This window comes from Simochromis diagramma, unplaced genomic scaffold (genome assembly GCF_900408965.1).
Source record: "Simochromis diagramma unplaced genomic scaffold, fSimDia1.1 OVJJ01000337.1, whole genome shotgun sequence".
NCBI classification, from domain to species: domain Eukaryota; kingdom Metazoa; phylum Chordata; class Actinopteri; order Cichliformes; family Cichlidae; genus Simochromis; species Simochromis diagramma.
This window is the reverse complement of record NW_024386982.1, coordinates 2,128,934-2,152,986: the sequence shown is the minus strand read 5'-3', so window position 1 is coordinate 2,152,986 and position 24,053 is coordinate 2,128,934. Positions and strand designations below refer to the sequence as shown.

Genomic DNA, 24,053 nt, shown 5'->3' with positions numbered 1-24,053 from the left:
GTGCATATCTGAAATACTTGATATATTTTGAGTCAATAGTCATATGTGATGTTGTTTGGTTTTATCCCGTGGGGCCTAGGGTTGTTCGATATAACGATATCTATCGGATATAAAAACGTCTGTCGTTTCATTTTACGCTAGCGTTTATTTCGTGGTGTCGCAAAATAAACTGTTTACGGCAATATTGTTTCATGGTTTTGATGGTCGCTGTAGTGGCTATATTCATTTCCTAAAGTTAATATAACCACACTACTGACAGACAAGCCTTTGTTTTTATGCGTTGTTGTTAGCAACAACGACGGTAAAACCACCGCGTGTCCGCTTGTTCGACATAAACCTTTCACAATAAAGCTCAAGATCCTGTTGAGACTTTTCAAAATAAACTGAATCACGTGAAATAGCAGATTATTTACGAATGAGAATTAAAAAAGAGCCGCCAGGTGCTAAAAAATAAACCTTAGACTCAAACGTTAGAACAGGCTTTTCCCCGCAGCACGCCGTGTAATAAATACTCACAAAGAAAACGGCGGCCGTTACAACTTATGTCTAAAAATGTATCGTTTCATGCATCGGTTAAAACACTCGACTCCAGGTACATGACGCGCAGCTGGAAACACTTCAGGTCGAGCTGCTCGAGATTCACAGAATTTACAGAAAATGTTACATTTTTGTGATTTATATCGTTATTGGACGATAGATGTCTTATATCAGGATATGAGATTTTGGTCATAACGCACAGCCCTAGTGGGGCCAGCTGACTCCTTTTCAAGGAGCTGGAATACTCGAGAGATGAATCAGGTAAGACTGAATGATTGGCCAAAAGGGAAAAGTTACGATGTGAGCTGCCACATCATCTGTCGAAACACTCACGCTTCCGTTAATTTAATAGGAGTGTCTGTTTTTGTCCAACAAGTGGCCAAACCAGAAAGGGCTGTGGGGCTGCTACACGAAACGTTTTCGTCATGCGGGTTTTGTTCGCGAATAGGTTTCGGCAAACAGCAGGAGGCATCTCTCAAACACAGACTTGGCTTTTGTTTGTGTGGATGAAGTAAAAAAAAAAACAAAAAAAACAAGCTCGGTCTCTCCATCCAGAGCTCGTTAGGCTTTCTTTCTGTCAAGATGAAGCTGTTAGGGAAACATTTAATGGTCGTGCCAGCCCGGCTTAAATGCGAGTGCTGGCATTTGAAGTGAAGCTTGCTCTTGTGCAGCGCTTTGAGAGCCCTCAGCGAAAGTATCACCCTGCCGTCAGGGTCCAGAAATAGGTGCAGTCAGCAGTGAAGGCTGACAAACTGCTACCTACAACTCTCCTTCTTACCTTTGCTCATTTTCTCCCTCTGTCTTCTACACTTTTCTCTCCCCTGCCTTCTTTCGCTCAGTCTTCCTCTCACTCCTCTCTGAGAGCGAATGTTTACATTTCTTGCAACAGACTGCTTCACGGGGCACCAGAGTTTATTTTGCAACCTGTGGTGATGGCTCGCTTCCTAGACAAGAGCTGGCAGCCTCTCGTTGTTGATTCTTAACATGTGTTCATCCGTTCACCTCCATGGCGGTGCGTTCTGCCCTCCTTTCCCATCCCCCCCGACCCTCAAGGTTTTTCTTGCCGTTCAAAGGCCACGTTGAACCATTTGACATGCGCTTTATCGGCCTCAGGGGGGCTGTTGGAGCGCTCTTCGAAACTGTGAAGAAATGCAGCAAGTACTAAGGGGTGCTTAGCTTTCAGCACAAACACAATGCTGCTAGGTCAGTTCAAGCTAATTTATACTTTATTGTCTGTTTTTGCCATTCACAGTTGTGCTCTTTGCTACAGTTGAAATGTAACAACCCCACCGAGAGGCCTTCTCAATAACTCTGCTTTCACTCAAAGTTCTGATGTAACAGTTCTTCCTATCCCACTGCTTTTTCAGAATTCGTTTCTATGCTTTTTGTTTCACTTACAATGGAATAGGTTTAGATTGAATTAAAGCTAAGCAAGGACTGGGCTTTGATGAGGAAACCAAACTCACCGGCTGTTTGCTTTCTTGATTTAGTCATCTTTTAAGAACTGGAATGCGCACAACACAAACTGAGAAGTCACATGTCGTGTGTTTCAGCCACAGACTGAAAGATATATAGCAGTTTTGGGAAGCCACGCACTGAATGCTGTGTTTATTTACTGACAGGTCATTCAATTTGGAGCTGACTGCACTCAGGATGAATGCACTTGCCGGGATCCGGATGCAGAAGAGAACAAGAGCAAAGCCAAGCACTTGGAGGGAGGAGGGACGCAATAAGATGGCGGGATGATATAAGTTGAACTTTAGTTAAATGGAGTCAAACCACAGAATATACACCACAACAAACACAGAATATCCCATTTTTAAGATTTTATAACGCAGCGATTGTGATTGAAGTCGGGCGTTGTACAATAAAAGGACATTTTACTGTTAAAGCTGCATTAAATATGAGTCATGGTGGTTTGAAACTCGAATTCCTGTGTCCAGTCCAGCAAAACAACATCCACACATGAATATGTTTTCTCTCCCTGTTAAGAAGTTAAAGGTTATCTTCACTATTGGATTTGTGAAGATAATTCTGTTTTCAACATCAGAGCCTGGCTGAACAGTTTATCGTCCCCTCTGAAATTCAAACCATGATAATTGGATCAAATCACTTTTGTAAATGGACTCGAGTACTGTTCTGGACATGATTAGTCTCGGGAAAGTGAACAACTAAAACAACTGGATGTGCCTGAAACTGTCCAGTACAGCACAGTCCTCACAGGAAGAGCTACCGAGGGAAAAACACAATTACAGTGACTGTATTTAAAAAATGCTGAGGCAAAGTCTCCTGTTTCCTCATGGAATCCGCCCAAATGCTGTCATTGTACCTGAACGGGCTTCGGATCCTTGTAGTCGTTAGGAATTCAAGTGGATACATGTATGTAAAGACTAACATATATAGACTAATATATTTGGATCACCTAACACATGTATTAGATCACCTATTAGCCACACAGGTCAGTAATATTTCTACTACAAACGTGTATCAGTAGATTACAATGTGTGCATAGGGCTTCCCAAAAAAAGAAGAACCCCAAAAGAGAATGTTTACTTATATAAATACAACATCAGCAGCATCAAATATTACTGGCTCAAGGGCTCACTGAAACATATCGGCACATGAAGATGTATACTGAAAAGCAAAAAGAGGGAGACTTCTTTGGGAAACCTGGTCACATCATCCACTCAGCACAGACATCTGCTTGCATGTGTTTACGTCAGACAGCTTTTGGTGTCCATTATCTAGAAATAATAAACTACCCCAGTACTATATTGGATCTATAGTAAGTATAATCATGCTTGTTTGTCATATTTTACAAAACTGTACTTTATATTCTATGAAATAAATAGCAACTTTATATTGACCCTTACAACTGTGGACTTGTATTCTGTCAATTACATGTTGTATTGATGAGATGCTCTGACCACAAATAGAAACCTTTAGTGCTATTCAGCTAAGCTAACAAACATAACATAGTACATGAAACATTTAAATCTACAGTTCTACTACTTAAGTCCTTCTACTTAAGGTTGGCTCCCCACCCAACTTTACACCACTGGGAAGCATATTTACAGCCTGGTTCAACAGCAGTGTTGGGCTCTATGGATAATTTCATACTTCGTAACAGCATAAAGAGATTTTTTTTATAACTCATCCTAATTGATTGACAAACAACACAAGCAGCTTCACTTTCACTAATCCAAGTATTCAACTGGACACCTTCATTGTGTTTATGCTATTGTAGCATTTATATTTCTTGTTGTATGGTTCTGCCTGTGTAAGAGGCATGTTTTCGGTTTGGTGAGTGGAATTCCAGTATTTTATTAGTCTGTTGATAATTAGCTAGTTCTCTCTGCAATGCCCATGTACAGTGCGGTAATGCTGCTAGATAGCCTAGCTTGCTAGCTTTAGCTGATAAATTGAATTTTCACCCTTTTGTCCAAATGTGGCTCCAAAAACTCTGAATAGTTAAGTAGCTCCAACAGTTTGTATAACAGTTTGTGAGCACTTGCTGAGAACAACTTGCAAGTAATTATATGAATTTCAATTAGTGTGCACATGCAAAATCTCTTTAGTAAGCTCTGAAAAATATCTATACAGCCACTTTTTGTAGTATATTCTTTTATTGTTCTCAGAAGTAGCAAAGATCAAAGTGAAAAAGTCGACTTTATGATGCCACATACAATATAGCATGCAGATAGTAGATGGTTGTTTCATGTTTCTGAAATGCTCAAATGGGTCCCCATATCTTTTTTTTATTTTGTTGGTTATTTCGTTTTCAGTTTAGCTCAGCGCAAAAGTTCAGCTGAATTCCAGGTATCATCTACAGATCACAGAAGATTAAGAACCGTATGCTCGTCGTTTTACAACAGGCATCAGTGTGTTAATGTGCAGAGACTGAGATACACAGCAGATATTACAGTACATCATTGGATCTAGTAAAGCACATGTAAATGTAAAATACCAATTGGTGTACATTTATATACAGAAGTCAAACACCGTACTGTGCTCTAACGTGAAGCATTTCTGAAATAATTTGCTGCCTATACAAAAATCTACAAGCGCTCATTTTAGTATTCACATACGAGAACTGTTAAAAATCACCTGCTCGTTTATATCTTTTTTCTTTGACATCAACCTTTGACTTGGCAACTACAGTTAAAGTAACAGTAACACCTAAAAATAACTGGAATTAATAAATGGTAAATTAATAGAGGATAAAACTGTAGCTAGTAGCTTTTTCCTGTTAACAGACAATGTCATGATATCAAATCAAAACTAGAGTGCATTCTGACACAACGTGTGTCATCTTATTATATCTGATCTGTGTTAAATCTAATATATATGATCTGTTACAACATTAGTAAGTTATTAGATATTTCACTAGAACTGACACTTAATGGTACCTTTTGATAACAAAATTCTAAAAAAAATATGATGTTGGCTGATACTAAAAATGACTATCAGATGAAGTCATTCACAGCAGCACTGATACTAACAGCAGTTAGGACAGAACTTCATACAGTGTTACTGTTAGCCACACAGCTCGTCCCCTCACTAGTACCTGAACATGTCAACAGTAGTACAACAACCATGGTTCAGTGTCTTAAAGATGAACACATCTTTTTAAAGATTTCGTCAATAAAACTGTTGTTTTGAAACATTAAATTATTAATGAATTATCATAAATGTTCAATCTGGACCACCTGTTAATGTTAGCTGGTTAACTTTTATCAATGACTAATATTAGCTGTCTGGGTTATCATTAAAGTAGTGAGTAATAATAAAACATTAATGTGAGAGTTAGGCATTTGTAACTTGTAACTAGACGCTATTCATTCACCCTCACAACTAGGTGATTAGCTACAAATATGGAAAGTCACCAGAAGCACAAAATCAGCACAGAATAACTATTTAAGTATTCGTTTTGCCCGTTAACAGTAAAAGAACTATTTGCTAAAGTTTAATAAACTATTAATTTATAACTTACTAGCAACAGTTAATACAATACAAACCAAAATACCATATTATAATAACATGAGTCAATTCAAATAAAATAAGAATAAGCTGGCAAGAAACACACCGGATTAGTGCACGTAAAATTAAGATGATTAAACTGCTGTTAAACTACAGCTTAAGTACAGAATGATCATTTTGAAAGTGTTCACTGGATTAAATCACATTCAAACTTGAAAACAATGAAGAAGGATAGTTTTGACAGTTTTTATTGGATTTGTACAGATTTTAAATCATGTGTTTTTGATGCTTGTTACACCTTCTGTACTACAGCTTAAATGCAAATAACACTACATTGAGCAGGTTATATCACTAAAACTTTGAATGTTATGTACAGGGCTTTCTCTTGAATGTCTATACTACTAAAATAACTCCGACTATTATCTACATAATTACCCTTTCTAAGTTTTGCTTTTCTAGTAAATCTCTATTTGCCTACATGCAATCTTTCCTTTGTTATAGAAACAGAACTTTATAAGGTACTGCCTTTTCCCAGTATCATGTACGACACATCCTGAAGTATATTGCATGTCTTGAACTCTTCGGCATGTTGGAAAGATGAGAAAACAGACAAAAGGTCTGTAACTACATACTGTGAAGCTGACTTCATCCAAAATACATACATGGAGGAGTAGCAGCTAAAAGCAGAATGCCCCCGATGAATAAGGAACTACACGCAGCTAAGCAGCCAATACCAGAACTATTCACATCATCAGATACTTGATGTCTAGCACAACTGTTCACCTGCTGCAGGTGCTGCATTCATTCATAATACATTTGGATGAAAACCACTAAAAACTGAAGCAGAAAAATATTCATTTATAACCGTTGCTGGAATGTGCCAGTGAAGGTGCGGCTACAGTGAACTGGACAGACTCTTTTAAGCCAACTTTATATGTAAACTTCATATGAAGTTGACTCCAGATCACAAATCAGGTCCAAGAATCAAGTAATTGCATCTAGGCTTCCTGTAGCCACCGATGGTTGGCGGACAACTTTCCTGTGTTTTCCCAAAACATTTAAAGATTTGGATACTTTTGGATTTAAGTAGGCACAAAGCAGCTGTTTAAATCTGAAAATGTCCAATCAGAACGAAACCACTTTTTGTCTTTCTAGGTGACTCTGTGGATCAAATTAATGCTTTAAAGAGAAAAAAATCACTTTCCTTCTGTTTCACAGATTTGAAATGATCAAAAAACAAATCGTCTTTCATAATTCCATATCTATGAGCCATGATCAAACAAAACACAAGTAAGTATCATTTACACCATCGCCTGACATCCTACACTCAAATGATTCAATCTGGAAAACTGTGGGGTTAGTTGGATTTGAGAGCTGGAGTTGTGTGGATGTTGATGCCCACTAAGTTAAACACACCGGCCTTGATTTGAATATAAAGCTTGTGTTGATGCTAAATTATTCGCTTCACCTAAAATGATGCTTCAGGCCATAAGATCACAATGTATAGTAAAGAAAATACTTATTACAACATAGTCTTATATGCAGTGAAGAATGACCAGTGAGAACTGATCAACTTCAAGAAGAAAGATGCTTCTGGTGAAAGCATCAACGACTGCATTATGTTTACTAACTTAAAGTCTTTCAGGTCTAACAAAGGACAGCAAAGAGACGTGGATTCATTTAGGACCTTTTTCTTAGCTGATCTTTAGAGCTGACTTTAGAGACCACTGGATACCGTAATACATGAAATATGTTTAGTTCAGGAGCCATTTAAGTTAAAAAAGTTAATGGCTTTTTCAAATAATGTGGAGCATTTGAGACAACAAATACAAATACTGCAATTTGCAATAGTAAACTGTTGTCGTCTAAATCAAATCTGAAACCTTCAGAGCTCCCTGGGCTCGCCGTAGTCGTTATACATGACAGTGAGCGTCTGCTCATCACATGCCTTTTGTACATCCTGGCCCATGTCTGACCAGTTAAGCCCAAAGACCTTGGTGTCTGTGTAACGGCAGGACAGGAACTTGAGGGACATCCTGCGAAGACCGATCTTTGGCTCCTGAAGGAGACCCTTACACCATGGGGAGAGCTCATCAAGCTGCGAGAGGATGAGGCCAGCCTTCCTGTTGGGACAAAGACGATAAAGGATTAAAGTGTGGTTGTGGATGATTTTAAGACATGGACACAAAAAGTATATACTTGACATATGTCAGTAGCCTGCATGTGACGGATGCATCACTAAAAACATGGAGCCACAAGACTGCAATCCAGTTAGTCGTTTTTAATATCGTTTTTTTGCATTTTCCACCTAAAAAAACCAAAAATCAGCAAAATTATAAATGAACCAAGTATTGTTGAACTTACGGAGCTTCTTACTGGCATATTTAGAACGACAAACAGATGAATGATGATTCCTAAACTGATGGTCAGATCAGAAAATCAGAAATGTTAGCTGATTTAGGAAGTTTTATGAGGGCTTGTAGCACTAAGTGGTGGTAGCATGCTAGCCTTTAAAATGCTAAAAGCTTTACTCCAAAATGGTAGGGCTGGAAAGAAAATCAGATAAAATACACTGTATATGAATATTTATTTTACAATAATAATAATAATACATTTTATTTATAGGCGCCTTTAATACCCTCAAGGTCACCTTACGATAAAACAAGAACAATAGCAGCAATAAAATCTAATAAACATGGCAAAATAAAATTTAGGCATAAAGTAAAAAACAAACAAACAAACAAAACAAAACCACACAAGCATAAAAGTATCAAAGCTGAGGCAGGTAAAAATGGACTAATACAGACAGATCAGCTGTATGCAATTCTGAATAGATGGGTTTTGAGACGTGATTTAAAAGTGGTGAGAGAGTTTGTGGTCCAGAGATCTGGTGGAAGTGCATCCAAAGTCTCGGGGCGGAGCTACTAAAGGCTCTGAGTCCCGTGGTAGTCAGGCGAGCAGGTGGAACTGACAAGAGGGAAGCTGAAGAAGAGCGGAGTGTACGATGGGGTGAGTATGTGTGGAGAAGATCAGGTAAATATGGAGGAGCGAGGTTATGAAGCGCTTTGAAAGTGAGAAGCAGGATCTTGAAATTGACACGGAGGTGAACTGGAAGCTGTTTAAGAACAGGTGTTATATGTTCAGTGGATCCAGTTCTGGAAATAATACGAGCAGCTGTATTTTCAACTAAATGAAAGTTTAGACTTTATTTGAGATATTTGTATTTGTCAACTGGTAATGAACTGTGTAGGAATGCAGTCGGTCAGTCACATTAAAAATAAATAAGCATACACTACTCTCACTCAGTGATGTTTGAAGACATCTCCAAGTCTACAAAGGGGACAGGTGAGGAAAACCAACCTATAATTACAGAAGTCGGGCACCTGGTTAGACACCTGCCTAATACTGTCCAGGGTTAAGGTGTCCTATGGTGCACTGGATTCTGCATCTTGGGGGAAAGGTCTCAACGGACCAGACTCGTTCAGCAGATCCTGCAGATGCTCAGTCAGATTTGGATTTGGGGAGTTTCAGGACTGAACCAACATACTGGGGTCTTGTCATGGTTTTTGAGACTAACATGGATGGTTTTGCACAGGTCATCGTTCTCCCTTTGGGGAGAATCGTTACTATGGGGAGAAGTATGTTCTTGGTTTCGCAACAATTTTTAGGGAGGCGGTTTGTGTCAAAGCAACATCCGCATGTATGCCAAGAGCCAAGGTTTCCCAGCAGAGCAGTGCTTGTAATGAAATTAGAGTTATTTTCTTCACCTGTTACTGATTTTAATATTGGGGCTGATTGATACTGCCTGAAATTGTTTTCAACAGATTACTGCAGCAGCATTCAACCAGCGCTCGAGGCGGCCCAGTCTTTGGTCGTTTTCAAGGGTTTTTTACAAAGTCAAGAAGATAGTCAGCAACCAGAATTGTGGGAACAGCTTGCTGCCAAGGAGCTGAAGGGAAGTGGAACCTTAGTGTTGATGTTCAATCGCCATGAGATGCATTTGACTGTCTGCAGTCCATAAATCACAGTGTGGCTTTGCTGTTATTGTAGAGTGACATCACTGTATCACAGAACCTAAAACCAAAGTCATCCACTCCTGCTTCCTGTCTGAAGCAGCACACAGGGTAAGGTGCACTGTTACCGACACATTCCAGATCTGACCCAAAGCACACAGCGGCTTCTGAAGGTCTGAACCGATGATGGTAAAACTGTGGAAAAATGAATGAATGAAGAAATAAGGGGTAACTAAAGCACCGGTCCTGTTGAAGAAATGCAGTTGATGGACTGCTCTAATACCGTCAAGAGACCGAGGAGAGACTATGAAATGCTCGATCTTGTCCTTTGACCAAACCAGGCCAGCTGAATAATCATCTTCACAAGTAACATGATGCGCAGAGTTCACATAAATACATCTCATTGGGACACAGTGCAATAAATAACCATTAAGCCTGATCAGCCCATTTGGCTGCTGAAGTGAAACCTTGTCAAGTGTTTGTCTAAGGTCAGAAAATGGCAGCGGGAGAAGATTTTGTTCATTCCACGCACAGTTTCTGCTCATTCTTTAGCCAAGGAACCACTTCCATGGCAGACGGTCCCATTATACCAAATCACAAGTCTGCTGGACGTATCGGAGCCACAGCATCACCAGAGCCACAGTGCATTACACTAGTGAACTATACTATTATTGCAGGGGCTTTACCTTACAACATAAAGTACCTTGAGGTGATTACTGTTGTGATTTGGTGCTATATAAATAAAGCTGAATTGAAAATTGAACTGAACTGCTGACACATGAGAGCTGCAGTCAGTGTGATGAACAAGCACACTTAGCAACCTTTGTTGCTAAGTTAAAAAATTAAGGATGAATCGACATGAGCCATCAGCCAGACACTGAACCAAAAAGCTGGCTCAGACATTAGGCACGATGCTCCAATCCTCACCCTATCCATTCAGCTCAGTTCATCAGCACCAGTTTTACACCAACAGCTTTTATTTCTGAAATAGTTTTTAAATTGACTGCAAACTGCAGTCAAGCGAGTTGACATAGCAGAAAAACTGCTCATGATGCTTTCTCTCTTCCTTGCTTCTGTCACTGCTGTTATGTCCAGTCTAATATTGATTTGCAAGCTGTGACAGGGTGTGGTTTGTGGCTCAGCTGCAGGGGACGGGTGGAGCAGTGGATTCAGGGTGTGGTGTCAGGGGAGGCTGACCCACACAGCTGCTCTTCATCACCTGATCATGGCTTCCCTGTTTCAGTAGGTTGCCAGGATCTGACAGGAGTGGTGTGTGGTGTGGAATGAAGAAGGCAGCTGGAAAGCTGCTCCTAGAAAAGCACGAAAACACTGGAAATAAAGATCACTGGACCTGCAATGCTGTGTGCTTTGGGTCCTTTTGTTCCAGTGGTGCCGAAACACAGCAGTGGGAGAGTGGACCCATGACCAACACAGACAATAGTGGAACTGGTGAAAATGGTGGCACAGTTGGCCACCCTGTATTGGGAGCAGGCGGTGGTGCAGCAACAACAACTCGATCAGCTGCAGGACGCTCCACTGGATGGAAGGAGATGACCCCTAGGGCGTGGTGTAGCAGTGGCCTGCTGAGGAGTCGTCTCTGTGGCAACTCCCTTTGCTGTGTGGGGAGGCCCAGGTGGACCGGCTGGGGCTCACCCCGTGAAGACCCGTGCCATAATTTCTGGGGAGATAAGATTGTGCCGGGGGATTGGCCCTTCGCCTACGCCAGGCGCCAGCACAATGTGGCGGCTAGGTGACGCCAAAGGGAGAGCCTCGGCTGCTGGATATGATTGTTCTCGAGCAGTTTGTGGAGGGACCTCCAGCAGACATCACAGAGTGGGCCTGCTGCTGCCGGCCGGCCTGGACATCACTGTGATGCAGTCAGAGGATCACCTATTGGCCAAAAGAGTCTGGGAGGCAGCTGCAACTGGCAGTGGTAAGTCGACCGGTCCCTACTACTCAAACGCGGCTCCGGGCCCCATGACCACCATGGCCTGCTGCTGCAGAGCAGCACCCACCAGCATTGAGTAATTTGGTTGTGAGTAGTGTGTTGTTTTCCCAGTGCCCATGGACACTGCCCCTTACTCACTGGGAGCCACACCAGTGTCAGGGCAGGAGTGCTGGAGGTGAAAGTGCCCACGGATGGAAGTGGGACAGGTGCTCTGTGTTGCTGGCCCTTCAACACCCTCCATCAGTCTCAGAGGGACGTACAGCGTGTCACTAAGGTGCTAAGGGGGTATACACCAGGATATGGTGGACTCGGGCTGCACACAGACCCTGGTTCAGCCCAGGCCTTTGCTGGAGGCAGAGTGAAAGCATAATAAAAGCCTTTATTATCATTATACACGGTATAACAAGATTAAAAAGCAGCTCCGTAAAAGTGCATATATACTAGCACATTTTAAGAAACTATGTAATAAAATAACCATATGAATAATATAAATACACAGTACAAGAGTGACACAGACAGACAGTTTGAGCACTGACAATTTATACACGAGTTCATGCTAGAGTCCAAGGAGCAACGGAATGAGCAGTAGGGGTGGTTTCTGTCTAGAGGTGCAGTGGTCAATGCAGATGTTTCAGTGCAAATGACTTTTGTGCAAAGTTGATTAAGTTGGATTAAATTATTCAATTTTTGTGGTATCTAAGAAATCGGCAGAGGTGGCGTGTAGGACCAAAGGAAACATGACAGGAATCATCAAGCAAAAAAAGCACACTTTGTTATGTTAGTGCCACTGTTGTACAGTTCTAAAGTTCGCTAACATTAGCTAGCATGAGCTGGTTCCACCAGACCAATTAAGGCAGTGAAAGTCCTGAAAAGATTAATGATGTGTTCGTGGTTTCAGCGTTTCATTAGTGAGAGGAAGAATGTGCTCTTTGTTCTTCGAGAAGTTACCTGGTCTCACTTTAAAGATAAACATATCTATTTGCAGTAAATCAAAGGTCGCATGTAAACAAAAGTTAACTGCCATCTGGGTCAAATTTCCTACTTTCTACTAACGTGATGAACAATGCTTTTCTTTACCCTTCGTGAAAACATCTAGATGTGGCTGAGGTGTGCCACACACTGCTACCTACTGACCCATGCACCAATAAGAGCATGTAGCCTAATGGTGCTTTCATTTGTACAGGTAATGCTCAGTTTTTAATGCTTTATGTTGAAGTTTTTAATGCTTTTGTTGTAAAAAGTGTTCATAGTTGGTAACGAAGCCTTAGAAAAGTCTTATCAAAACAGAGGTAGTTGTTGTTGTGTCATTTTTAATGATCATGTTCTTTGTTCCCTGACTACCAAGACCTGAGAGAACATTAATGATTGCCTGATAATAACTAATTTGCCTATTTTGCAATTTTTTATTTATTTTCCACAAATATTAGTCTATAATATTATAGTCAAATAATGAAAGTCTCTTCAATGACAAGATTGATGTTGTTGTTAAACGTGATCATGGCAGACCGCCCTGATCACATGACCTCTGAAGCCTGCCCGTTCTTCAGCAATGAGATTCTGCTTTGGGCTTTAGCCTGGTGAACCTCCACGTGCCCGTTTCCTGGGGTACCTGGAACATTTGGTTTTATACGATGCTCAGTTTGGATAGAATTTGTAGTCTGATCTGGATTTCAACTTTGAATAAAACCAGCCATTAGGAGCAAACAAGAAAAATGTTTTTTTATTTGTAACTTTTTTCCTCCAGTCTCTGCGGCAAGCTAATATCCACTTGTCAAACTCCCATTCAAATGATAACCCACAAGTCCTTTTTTTCACCGTTTGATTTTGCTGTTAAGCTGCAGTTCACTGCTGTTTTGAATGGACTCGCACGCTGCAATAATACCGATGCGGTGGCCTGTGGATTCTGCTGCATTTCATCTCCCATCTCATGCCAACACCGCATTAACTGCTGTTCTGTAAACATACAGCTCATCACCCTATTTCCTAGTGTGTGTGTGTTCATGTTATTTCTGGAAAAGCAGTGCTCTCTTTACACCACAGCTCCCTTTAAACGGGCAAGACACCATCAGTGTCTGTGTTATTTTTGGCAGATTTTGCAAATCACTTCACATGTAAAGATACATGAGAAGCAACATGTTGCACTTATACTTGTACTTTGTATACACTGCTGGACTGTCTTTAAAGCCTAATGTGGACAGCCTTAGTGATGTTGTCTGCAGCTGCAGAGAAATTGTTACTTTAATGATGCCAGCCTTGTTGCACTGCCTCTCAGTAGACAGGCAGCTCTGTGTTGTGCTGGTAGTCCGCAGTTAGACTGCCATTCATAAAGTTTTTCTGAAACCTCTTTATATTCCCAATATTTTGACACACATGTCAGTGGTCTGGGGAAATAGGGGATATTTATTTCAATATTCATAAATGTGGTTTGTTGTGCTTTCATTTTTCAGGAAAGCTGAGGAACATTCCACAGGTTCCAAATAGCAACGGCTGTCACCATAAACTCTTGTGCATCTATAGGGATGGAAAATGGTTTCCACAATACAACGTGAGAGCTGCAAAAAACCGATGCAAACCCCAAACATTTGTGTGGTTTTGACCGTGCATATCCAAGCAGGCATACAGACGTACACGAATTAGCCACTGGCCTAATATTTGTAAGTCTTTTATTGTGAAAAGGGTGAGGCGGAGGCGACTAAAAACCAGTACTGGGATTGGGGTTGAAGGGCGTCAAAGGGCATAGTAGAAATAAAGAAAAATTTTAAAATCTGTCCTAAAGATCACCTTTTCTAATAGAATTAGCCAGAGCTTAATTGCTCCCTGGAAGTCCTGTAATGTCCATACACATTGTGCTTTTTCATCACAAGCCTCAAACTTTCAAACTGACCTGACTTTTCTTTTCTGTGGGATAGAACTGGTGATGAGAGCTCGCTCTCCGGCTTAAACCCAGCACTTTTCAGCAGTTTTGCGATGAAGAGTCTTGCCCCACAGTCTGACTGTCAACACAGCGGTTATCCATCCTGATGCGTTTAAAGGAAAACATTCAGCACAAAAGACCTGAACTATGCTGCAACTGTGTGCCATTGGGTGCTGGTATACACACACACACACACACACACAGTGCATAAAAAACCCACAAAACACAAAAACAAAAGAGGTTATTGACACCAACACCATCTTTCCTTAGAATTGGCCCCACTTTCCAGAAATGCCTCCCTGCAACTTCTTCCACAATAAAATAAAATAAATAAATAAAAAAGCCATGTTCATGAATCACTGATCTGACACAGAGGGAAATCCAGCACACATCATAGAGCCATAGGTACAAGGAGACAGAATGGTCCAGTGAGTCATCTAATAGTAGCAGCCCTGCGTGACGTCAACTGGATTTGCAAAAGACTGCGAAGACCAAATTTAGGTCAGATAAGGTTTTTGACTTTTTAGGGCTAATTCATACTTTTTAAAGTCAATTCTCATAGATTTAGGCTTTAAATGATATCTAACTATCAAGCAGCAAACTTGAAAAAGTGTTGCAACCCCTCATTTCTATAAAGATTTCTTGTAAAATGGGAATTAGCATTTTATGAAAACAATTGCAAACATATGTGGAAATAGAGCATCTTGAGTTTACACAATTCTAATCTAAGTTAATATTTCATATGACCACGTTTATCCTTCGACACAGTCTGAACTCTCTTCGGACGTTTCTTGAAGTAGTCTTCAGGAAATCATCTCCGGGCTTCTTAAAAGACACTGAAAGCTCTTCTTTGGATGGTGGCTACCTGTTGTTCCATTCTCTGTCTAGATGATCCCGCACTGCTTCAGTCCCGCTTTATTCTTGTTCTTTTGTGCAACAAAAATAAAAGCCCTGTCCATATCATCTCTACCCAAAAGCTGTAGACCACTTCAAAACTCTGAAAACAGCTGATTGTAGCAAGTGCATTAGTTGAATGTTTTTTTCTCCTTTCTCTTTGGCTGGCCTGTAGGTAACTGAAGAGCCTTTGTAACAGGATATAATTGCAACTATAATTTAATAAACGAAGATTTAAAATCTAATGTACACGTGGAACAAAAATGCTTTCTCACTGATCTGTCAGAGCTTTTTATCTTTAATACTGAACAACATCAGTATACATTATACATTTAGGGAACATAATGGTCTATTTTTTATTAATTACAGTATCACGTATTACAATGTGAGCAGGCTACAAATGGGGAAAAAAAGGTGAAAACGCACAAACTGCTAAAAATACTCTAACTGCAGTGGAACCAGTCAATGGCCCCCTGGGTTGCCTCTGATGCTGCTGATAAGGTTCATGTAATTGGTAAGCAAACTCATAACAATGTGCACTGATACTGATAATGCAATTTTCTATTAAAAGTCTATACCAGAGTGTGTAAATATTTATATATTTCTGTTCATTCTTCAGTATCACAGAAACCAATAAATCACCAGCAGACAAACAGCAAAAAGGCACTTCTGCTTCAAGTGTGTGTGTATTTTCATCCTTGTCTCAACTATAAAAAGTCAGCGAGCAAAGTAAACAGTCTGCGGTGATTATGATTATGATTTCCTGAGAGAAATTCCAACTATAACAATACTTATTATCGCAAGCACTCTGATTAGAGAGACTGTCAAGGAAAAACAGAAAGAAACTCAACAAAAAGGATCAAATATTTTTCAGTTCATCAAAGGGCACCGAGTCCAACCAAGGACACGGTCGGGACGGAAGGATCGAGGATTCCTTTCTTTTCAGCCAAGCCAAAACATCTAGCGTTTCGAAGTCAATAGCCAGGCGGCGTGCCTAACGTGACGGGTGCTCCCCCGGCGATGACAAGGTCTGGCCCTCGGGAGGAGAATTGTCGAGCCTTGGAGAGACAGTCTTTCGGTGAGTTTATGGTTTGAGTTAAAGCATCACGCAATGTTGCATGAAAAAGGCAACACAAATGTCCCGTGGCGAATGCCAAAGGTTCTCGTCAGTGAGATCCGATACGTTTCTAAAAACAGCAGATCTGAATATCTGCCGCCACAAGAAAGATAAAGCCACATTTGTTCATTCATTTGTTTCCAGATATTGCTTACTTGGCTGATACGAGTTTACATTGAGTCAGAGCCTGAGCGGGGCTCTTGTTATCTGTATTTTGACTAGCTAATGAAAATCTCGTTTATTCTGTCCTCATTGTTTGTGACAGGGAAACTGGGGAATTCTCTTCATAACAAGTCGAACTGATCTGGGAAGATGAAAATGTGCGTGGGTATGCATTTGTGGTCTGGGTGTGTGTGAGTTTGTGTCCACCCTGCTGTTTACTCTCAGCAGCACAACAGACCTGAGGTGTTTGGATGGGAGAGCTATATTGTCTCTCAAGTACCACAAAACTGCTGATTTAAGAACAAACCACAACTAAAGAGACTTACAGCAAGGCTTTAGGACAGCAAGGACTAATTTCATGGATGTTTATGAGAAATGCCTCCTACCAATTTCTTACCAGGTCAATGCATACAGTGTTAGCTATGCCAATTATTCTGGCATTTTACAGCTTTTTTACTGTAAAACGTCATATGGTGCTTTAGTCCTCTTTTTGACTCCACTGGGAACCGATGTTTACTAAAGGAACACGTTGTTTTCAATAGGACTTCAAGTTCCATTGGGGCGAGCGCTGTTTCACCTATACAGTAATACTGAATATAGAAAGTATGCAGGTGCAGTTTCCTTGACAGTTTAGTACAAACAGACAATCTGGTACTTAAGTAGGAGCAACTAGAACATGTAAACAGCTGCTTTTTTCTGGATTTTGTGACTTCCAAGTTTACTTTTCTGTAAAAAGCAAACAAAATGCAAGGAGAACAATCAGAACAAAGAGACAGTTTCATCAAAGCAGTAGTAGCAGCTCTGCCCCAACCCTAATGTTTAGTTTAGGTTGGGTTTTTTTTAGCTTTTTTATTTCTACAGTCATCTGCTTAGAAAAATATGCAGTAAGCCACAGATTAAAAATTCTGTCTGGAATTAAACAGAAATACAATCTTTATCCTAATATGTCCATAATGAGTCTAGTCTAGATTAGAAAAATGTTTTCCCGGTTTAGCTGAATGACAATGATCATCATGATCTGAGGTGTTTTTGCAGCATCGGGCCAACATCAACACAGGATGCCTGAAAAGCCAGAAATATGCATGACGGTTATTTTGGTTTCTTAAAAATGATATCAGTAGTATTTTTGTCCTGGCATAGGTGCGGCCATTTATCTGCTGCATTTGTTTTCCCCAACGGTCAAATAACGTCAGAGAAACAAACTGCTTGACGCCACAGGGAAGCTTGTCAGCACACTCAGACACACGGCGGCGGAGCTGTGAGGCCATTAACCTCGCTGCCTGCACGCTCGCCTGGTAACAATAGACAGCATACAGCTCAGGTCTTTCCTCACTCTAAACTAGATACATAGGAAAGTCTAATGTTCATTTGATGACTTGGCTAAACAAAACATGTTTATACTTCCTTCCCCTGTTGCCAGCTCTCACCTCAAATGCACTTCTCTGCCACTTTTCCAGCTCTGAGGTGCCTTTATTAACATTAATCACCCCTCCCTTTAACTAAATTGGGAGGCTGTTAATGTAAGTGTATTTTAATGGAACACTTCAGAAGCAACTCCCTCAATTACATCAACTCTTTCCAGCATGGTCCCTATTAAAACCAACCTTTCATTTAGGGCGGGGGAGCCCACAGACAGAGGGAGAAACACAGAATTAAGGGAGCCTTTGCTAATCAGTTTCACCTGCCAAAGCGAAAGCGTGTAACACAGACTGCTGTTTATAAGTAGGTTTTATATCAGACACATGGCTCTGTTTATAAAACATTAAGCTACAGTTTTACATTATGGGTACTTATACGTAGTTTGGGCGGAAATTTGGGGCCCTCCATGGTTGTGAGTTACTAAATGGCCCCGGTGATGTCACAGAGGTTAAAAGCACTCGGCTTCCCAGTCAGTTTGACTGACTTTCTCCCGTAACTCTAATTCACGCAAACAACCGCTTTGCAATCAGAGACAGCGCTTTGGAAACTGTGAGCGGCACATCTGCCCACCTTTGAGAGTCGAAACAACAGTGTGCTGAGCTTTTGAAAGAGCTGATATAATGGAGACCCTATAAATGTGTTTGTAATAACGGTGGAACAAATTAGCGCTTGCACCGAAAAGTGTACGAAGCACAGTTTTGGTTTTATTTAGAGCTGTTTTCTGTTCAAGCTGTAACTGTTGTTATGCACAAGAACAGATCACGTCAGACAACTTGTGCGGATTGTTGTGGGAATAGATGCTCAGGCCAAATGTAAGTGCAGTGCAAAAGAAATAGCTTGCAGCGCATGTTGGGCAAAAAACACAGCTACGGTACCAAAGATGAGATGTTTTTTCCAGAGAGCAGTTAAATGCAAAGACAATGTGTAGGCTAACGTTAGCCCGTTCTGGACAACATAGCATCATTTAGCTAACATTAGCTAACACAAGCTAACTCAAGGAGTTGCAAAATAAATAAATAAATCACCTCACTCAGAGTTGTTTTGAAGGGAGGGAAGAATCCATAAAGACTATAACATTTATTTGTAGGAAAGTGTTGGAAAGTTTTCAGTTTTAACATAGTCTAAGGGGATTGACTCGCCAACGTCAAGTGGCAGCTAGCTTACTTTTTCAGCTCCAGAGATTAGCCCTCTGTATATTTCAATGTCAACTGAGGCATTCCTACACTACACTGGTAAAAAAAAAAGATCAAGCTCTGGATACGCACAGTACTCGTTCAATGAACTAGTTACTAATGTACTATTGGTGTAATCTTGGGATATGTAGACAGTGAGAATATTATAATACACATGTTTATATATGACACAATTTGTTGATTTATTCATCGCACCTGATCTAGATCTGTGTCAGAATGGGAACAAATTCCTATAAGCTGTTGGGGGTGCAGTAATCACTAATAGAGCACATCTATGTCTTGTAATTCAGTCCTAGCCTTCTGGGTTTTACAGGATTGCTGGTGAATGTTTCGTTTATGAAAGGCCTATCTGCTCAAATTGCACTTTAAAGTGTTGTTCTGACAAACTGTGATCCAATCCAGACTCTTGTCTAGTTGCCACTTTCTTCAGTCTCACACTGTTATTGTTTGAAGATGTCAGTGTCAATTGCACAAGCTCAGTATGACAGATTGCACTTTGTTGGTGGGAGGGCAACTCATGAATGGATTACACACACTCCCACACACACGCATATCTGGAAGACTGATTACTGTGAACGCAGTCTACACGTTATTAAGATGGCTCAGGCTTTTGGTATTCTGTAAAAGTCTGACTCAAGACAGACCTACAGGGCTTTGTATATTGTTGGGTTCTGCTGATAAATTGGCGATCAAGTTAAAGTTGATGATCAATTTGCTGGAAGGAATGCATTTTTCTGATCTGAGGTTACACGTCAGAGATGTGGGCATGTTTGAAATACAAGCTGAGTCCCAATTGTCTGGCAGAAAAGTCACTTTTTCCTGTCGTTTCCAGCGTGGGTAAAACTAAACTGCCTGTGGTGTTCAATAAACATGCATTTTCCAGTGTGGCATCTTTTGTTCTTGTTGACTCGTTAAGGAAGAAAAAAAAACAGTCAAATAACCGTACCTGGGTCCCAACTCGTCCTCACACCTCCAGGTGAATTCACCAAAGCTCTCGTAGCGCTGGTTGTAGTGGTAAAGCACACGGTGCAGTGTAGGAGCGCCCAGGTCCATCAGAGTGTTGTAAGCTGTCTGTTGCTCCTTCCCACTGGTGTAGCCGTTAAACAGGTTATATATCTTATCTGCAATTTCTGAAAGTATATAGACAATTGGGGGTTAACTTGCAGCTTTAATAGGAGCAGGAAACGAGTGTTAACTATGCCCAACAATAAAGAACAATACCGGCGATCAGTTCAAACCCTTTTTTATGTTTAATGAACAGGCCGACTGGGGCTACTTGATATTAAATGATCCAGGCAAGATGTTCCAATGACAAAGTCATCTTTCTCCTGAATCCATGCTAGCCTCGCTGCTGTTTTGGATACGCTGTTGAGGTTTGGGTGGGGAGCTTCGCTGAGTTCACACTCAGTCACGCTTTCTGTAGACAGACGAGGCAGATCGCTCATAGCAAGAGAAGAATGTTTGTCTGGGGCAGGTCTTATCTGTTTTTGCATCCATTTTAAACACTGTTGTTAACAGTGATCCTGACAGGCTGACGAATGCATTCTTAATTTCAATTACTGTAGGACACGACAGGAATCCATGTGGAATCATGTCAGTTGCTAAGGTATGGGCGAGGCAGAGTAATAAAGAAATAATATTAAGAAGTCTAATCCCAAATTAGGATGTTGGTTACTGGATAGTGATCAGCACCCCTTTCTTCCCAGTGATGACAGAGGTCACATGTTTGTGTGAAATACCCAAGGATGGAGGATCAGCGACACAGTAACTGTAATATGCGTTTGTTTTTGGGGTCATTGGAAGAGATTCTTTGATGTTGACAAAGATGTTGGACATATTGCAGTTTTTTCCCCTCAGTTATTGGGCACTGTTAAATATAATGGCCTCATAAGTGGAGAAGATGTGTTCTTTCCTGTTTCTTCTGCAGCTCCAATTTCAGATGAATAAAGCAGATGTCATTTTACATGAATATTTTGGTCTCACTACCATTACCGATCATTTTAAAAGGGATAAATCATCAACAACAAAGTTGAAGAATTCACTGAAGAAACTAAAACCTTGGAGCGTAAGTCCTCTCGGAAGTGACAATGCCAAGAAAATCAGTAAAAGCAACTACATGGCATGGACTGCATTTCACACCATGCGTAGATTTCCAGTAATTAAAACCAACTGCATTAAGTGGCACATCTTTTCTTATACAATTAGACAATTACATTGGAAATTGTATTCACAGTCAAGCACAGTAAATTAAGTAGCCCCTTAATAGGGTTCAAATAGGAATTGGACAAATTTAAAAAAATCATTATTGAACTTTAATATTTTGCTGAAGTCCTTCCATGTAATGATGGCTTGAAGTCTGCAGATGTTTGTGATGTGTCTTACTCCCTTTGTTTTTTTTCTCCGCTAGTGAAATTCAACCTGACTGACCACGTGGCTTATTCCTGTTTGGCCTCATTTTTTAGGCCTTTGTCCACTATTGTAGACAATATCAAGTTTGCAAGTTCTGCTTGGCCCTGCATCAGACCCTGCTTGTCACCCTGCGGTAGCTGGGATAGGCTTCAGGGTGCCTGCGACCCTAAATTGTTTAAGCGGAAGAGAATGGATGGCTGGATGGATCACAGTACACTTCAGAATTCATCTGGCTGCTTCTGTCTTCTGTCACATCATTAATAAACATTAGTGACCCAAGTACAATTTGAAACCACTCATGCCCATGCATCACACAGCCTTCACTGTGTTCAGATCATGAGCTGTTCCAAGCCTTCTCCATTTTTTGTTACTCCTGTCCTTCTGTTACAGGTTGATGTTACTTTCATCTGTCCAAAGAATGCTGTTTGAGAGTTAGTCTCTAACCTGGCCTTTCTGTTCATGAGGTTGAACCTTCTGTCAAAGCGTCGTCCACAAAGCCTCTTTATGGTAGACTTCAATAATGGATAGCTACCTTACAGAGAGAGTGTTTCCCCTCTGGGGACCGTTGTAAAAGGGTTTTTCTTCACCATGAAAAGGATCCCATGATCATTCATCACTTGAAATGAACTCTTGAATATTTGCCTGCTTAATTTAGGAATGAAGAAATATCCCACACCTATCATTGAAACAGCTTTTGCGTAACTTTTTTAATCAGCCCACCCTTAGCACCAGGAAATATGGTACTAGGGCAGAAAAAAAAGACAGTTAAGGTACTTTTGGCCAGGGCCTTTAATTAAAGCCATACTTCAATTGTAGTGGCAAAAAGGTGAAAACTGTGACACTACCCAAATGTCTACGGCCCAGTCTCCAACTCAGCAGCAGGATCTATAAAGTCTTTGGTATGAAGCTTCACTAGTGCACAGGGTGACAAATGATTTCAGCTCGTTAATTTCTGACATGAAATAGCACACTTTATAACCAATATTCTCGTGAGATCTTAGTGTACAGTGTCCATAAACAGTTCTACTCCAGAGAGGAAAACTATCTGCCTGTGTCTTTATGACTCGCTCGATGAACTCATCTAACATCTGTTTTGTGCGGTTTTGAGACATGACTGCAAATAGAAAGAGCAAATGTCTGTCCGGTAAATAAAAAAAACAAAGAAAAAAAATTGCACCAAATATAATTTTTTCCCCCCGAATTTTTCTGACATCATATAACAATCATATTTACTACACAAATAATGATGTACAGTCTTTTCCCCTCACCTTGTGCTTTGACGTCATCCACAGTTGGACATGGAGTTTTGATGGTGACTTCACTTGGAGTCGAACGGCGCCCCGTGTTGTCTACTGCCCATAGCCGGAACCTGCGCGCGCACGCGCACACACACACACACACACACACACACACACACACACACAGTGAAATATAAAGTCCATTTTTCCATTTTGTTAGTGAAAATCTATAAAACCTAAAGTAATAAAATGGATTTCCTGCAGTGTATTCTCATGAAAGTGCTGAACAAAAAACATATGAGCAGCAGCAAACATGTCACAGCTGATGCATTTCCTGCAGCTGTTAATCCAATCGAAAGACCCCCTGCTTTGAAGACCAGGGCCTGCATTATCAATACGGGAACAGTGCCACACTCCCAATTTGCCGTTCTCTGCAGAGCTAGTTTCACTGAATGAATATCTCCACCTAGTGGCCAATTGTTGCAGTAACAAAGAATGATGTAGCAGTACGAACACTCAAAAGGCAAAGAGGTGTAAAGAAATAGATGAGTGAATGACAGATATTCTCGGTTAGAAGAAAGCCATTTGAATCTTTCCATCATATACTCAAAGACTGAACTTTTGCTTTTAATGCAACTGCAAAGTATCTTTTTTTTTCTGTCTTTGAGTTTCTAGCATGCCTTTCTTGAGCATATTTTATCTGAAAGAGCGTATTTTGCTTCTACAAAGTGCCATTCATGAGCATTGTACGGAATCCATCTTTATAGAAAATATAAAGAGCTGATGGGAGAGACAAGGCCTCGGTGCAGAGGCTCTCCCCAAGCTAAGAGCTCAGGGAGATGAATGAGCTGTCAGACAGGATAGAAAGAGCAGGAATCTCGCTGATACTGGAATTAAAAGAGCATGTGTAGCTGTTCACCGAACCCACATACGTCAAAATTGTTTGAAGAAGCTCTGTCCATGGGCCTTTTGCCCTTTTTTTCTTTACTTCTCTTTGCCTCTACACACTGCTGTTTATCTTTTTCTCACTCTTTCCTCTCTTTCTTTCTCAGCCCCAAATGTTACCTCTGCATTTTCTCTCTTCTCCCTCTTTTTCCCCTCTCCACCCTGTTCTTCTGCTCTGCAATGTCTGTGTATGTGTGTGTGTGTGTGTGTGTGTGTGTGTGTGTGTGTGTGTGTGTGTGTGTGTGTGTGTATGTGTGTGTTATGCATGTGGCTTCCCACCTGGC

General features: G+C 40.7%; 2 protein-coding genes across 2 annotated transcripts in view; one reads left to right on the top strand and one right to left on the bottom strand.

Annotated features, from left to right (window-relative positions):
• Nucleotides 1-3,409, top strand: part of pappa2 (pappalysin 2) — an 89,081-nt gene extending 85,672 nt beyond the window's left edge. The window contains exon 27 of the mRNA XM_040039525.1: nucleotides 2,160-3,409. Within this exon, the coding sequence (XP_039895459.1) occupies nucleotides 2,160-2,270 (111 nt within the window). The 3' untranslated portion in view covers nucleotides 2,271-3,409. The remainder of the gene's footprint in view (nucleotides 1-2,159) is intronic.
• Nucleotides 3,410-4,168: 759 nt separating this feature from the next.
• The window catches only part of astn1 (astrotactin 1), a 424,302-nt gene continuing 404,417 nt past the window's right edge, over nucleotides 4,169-24,053 (bottom strand). Inside the window, exons 22-24 of the mRNA XM_040039526.1 lie at nucleotides 22,855-22,955; nucleotides 20,124-20,307; nucleotides 4,169-7,640 (exon numbers count right to left, since the gene is read on the bottom strand). Coding sequence (XP_039895460.1) covers nucleotides 7,403-7,640; nucleotides 20,124-20,307; nucleotides 22,855-22,955 — 523 coding nt within the window. The 3' untranslated portion in view covers nucleotides 4,169-7,402. The remainder of the gene's footprint in view (nucleotides 7,641-20,123; nucleotides 20,308-22,854; nucleotides 22,956-24,053) is intronic.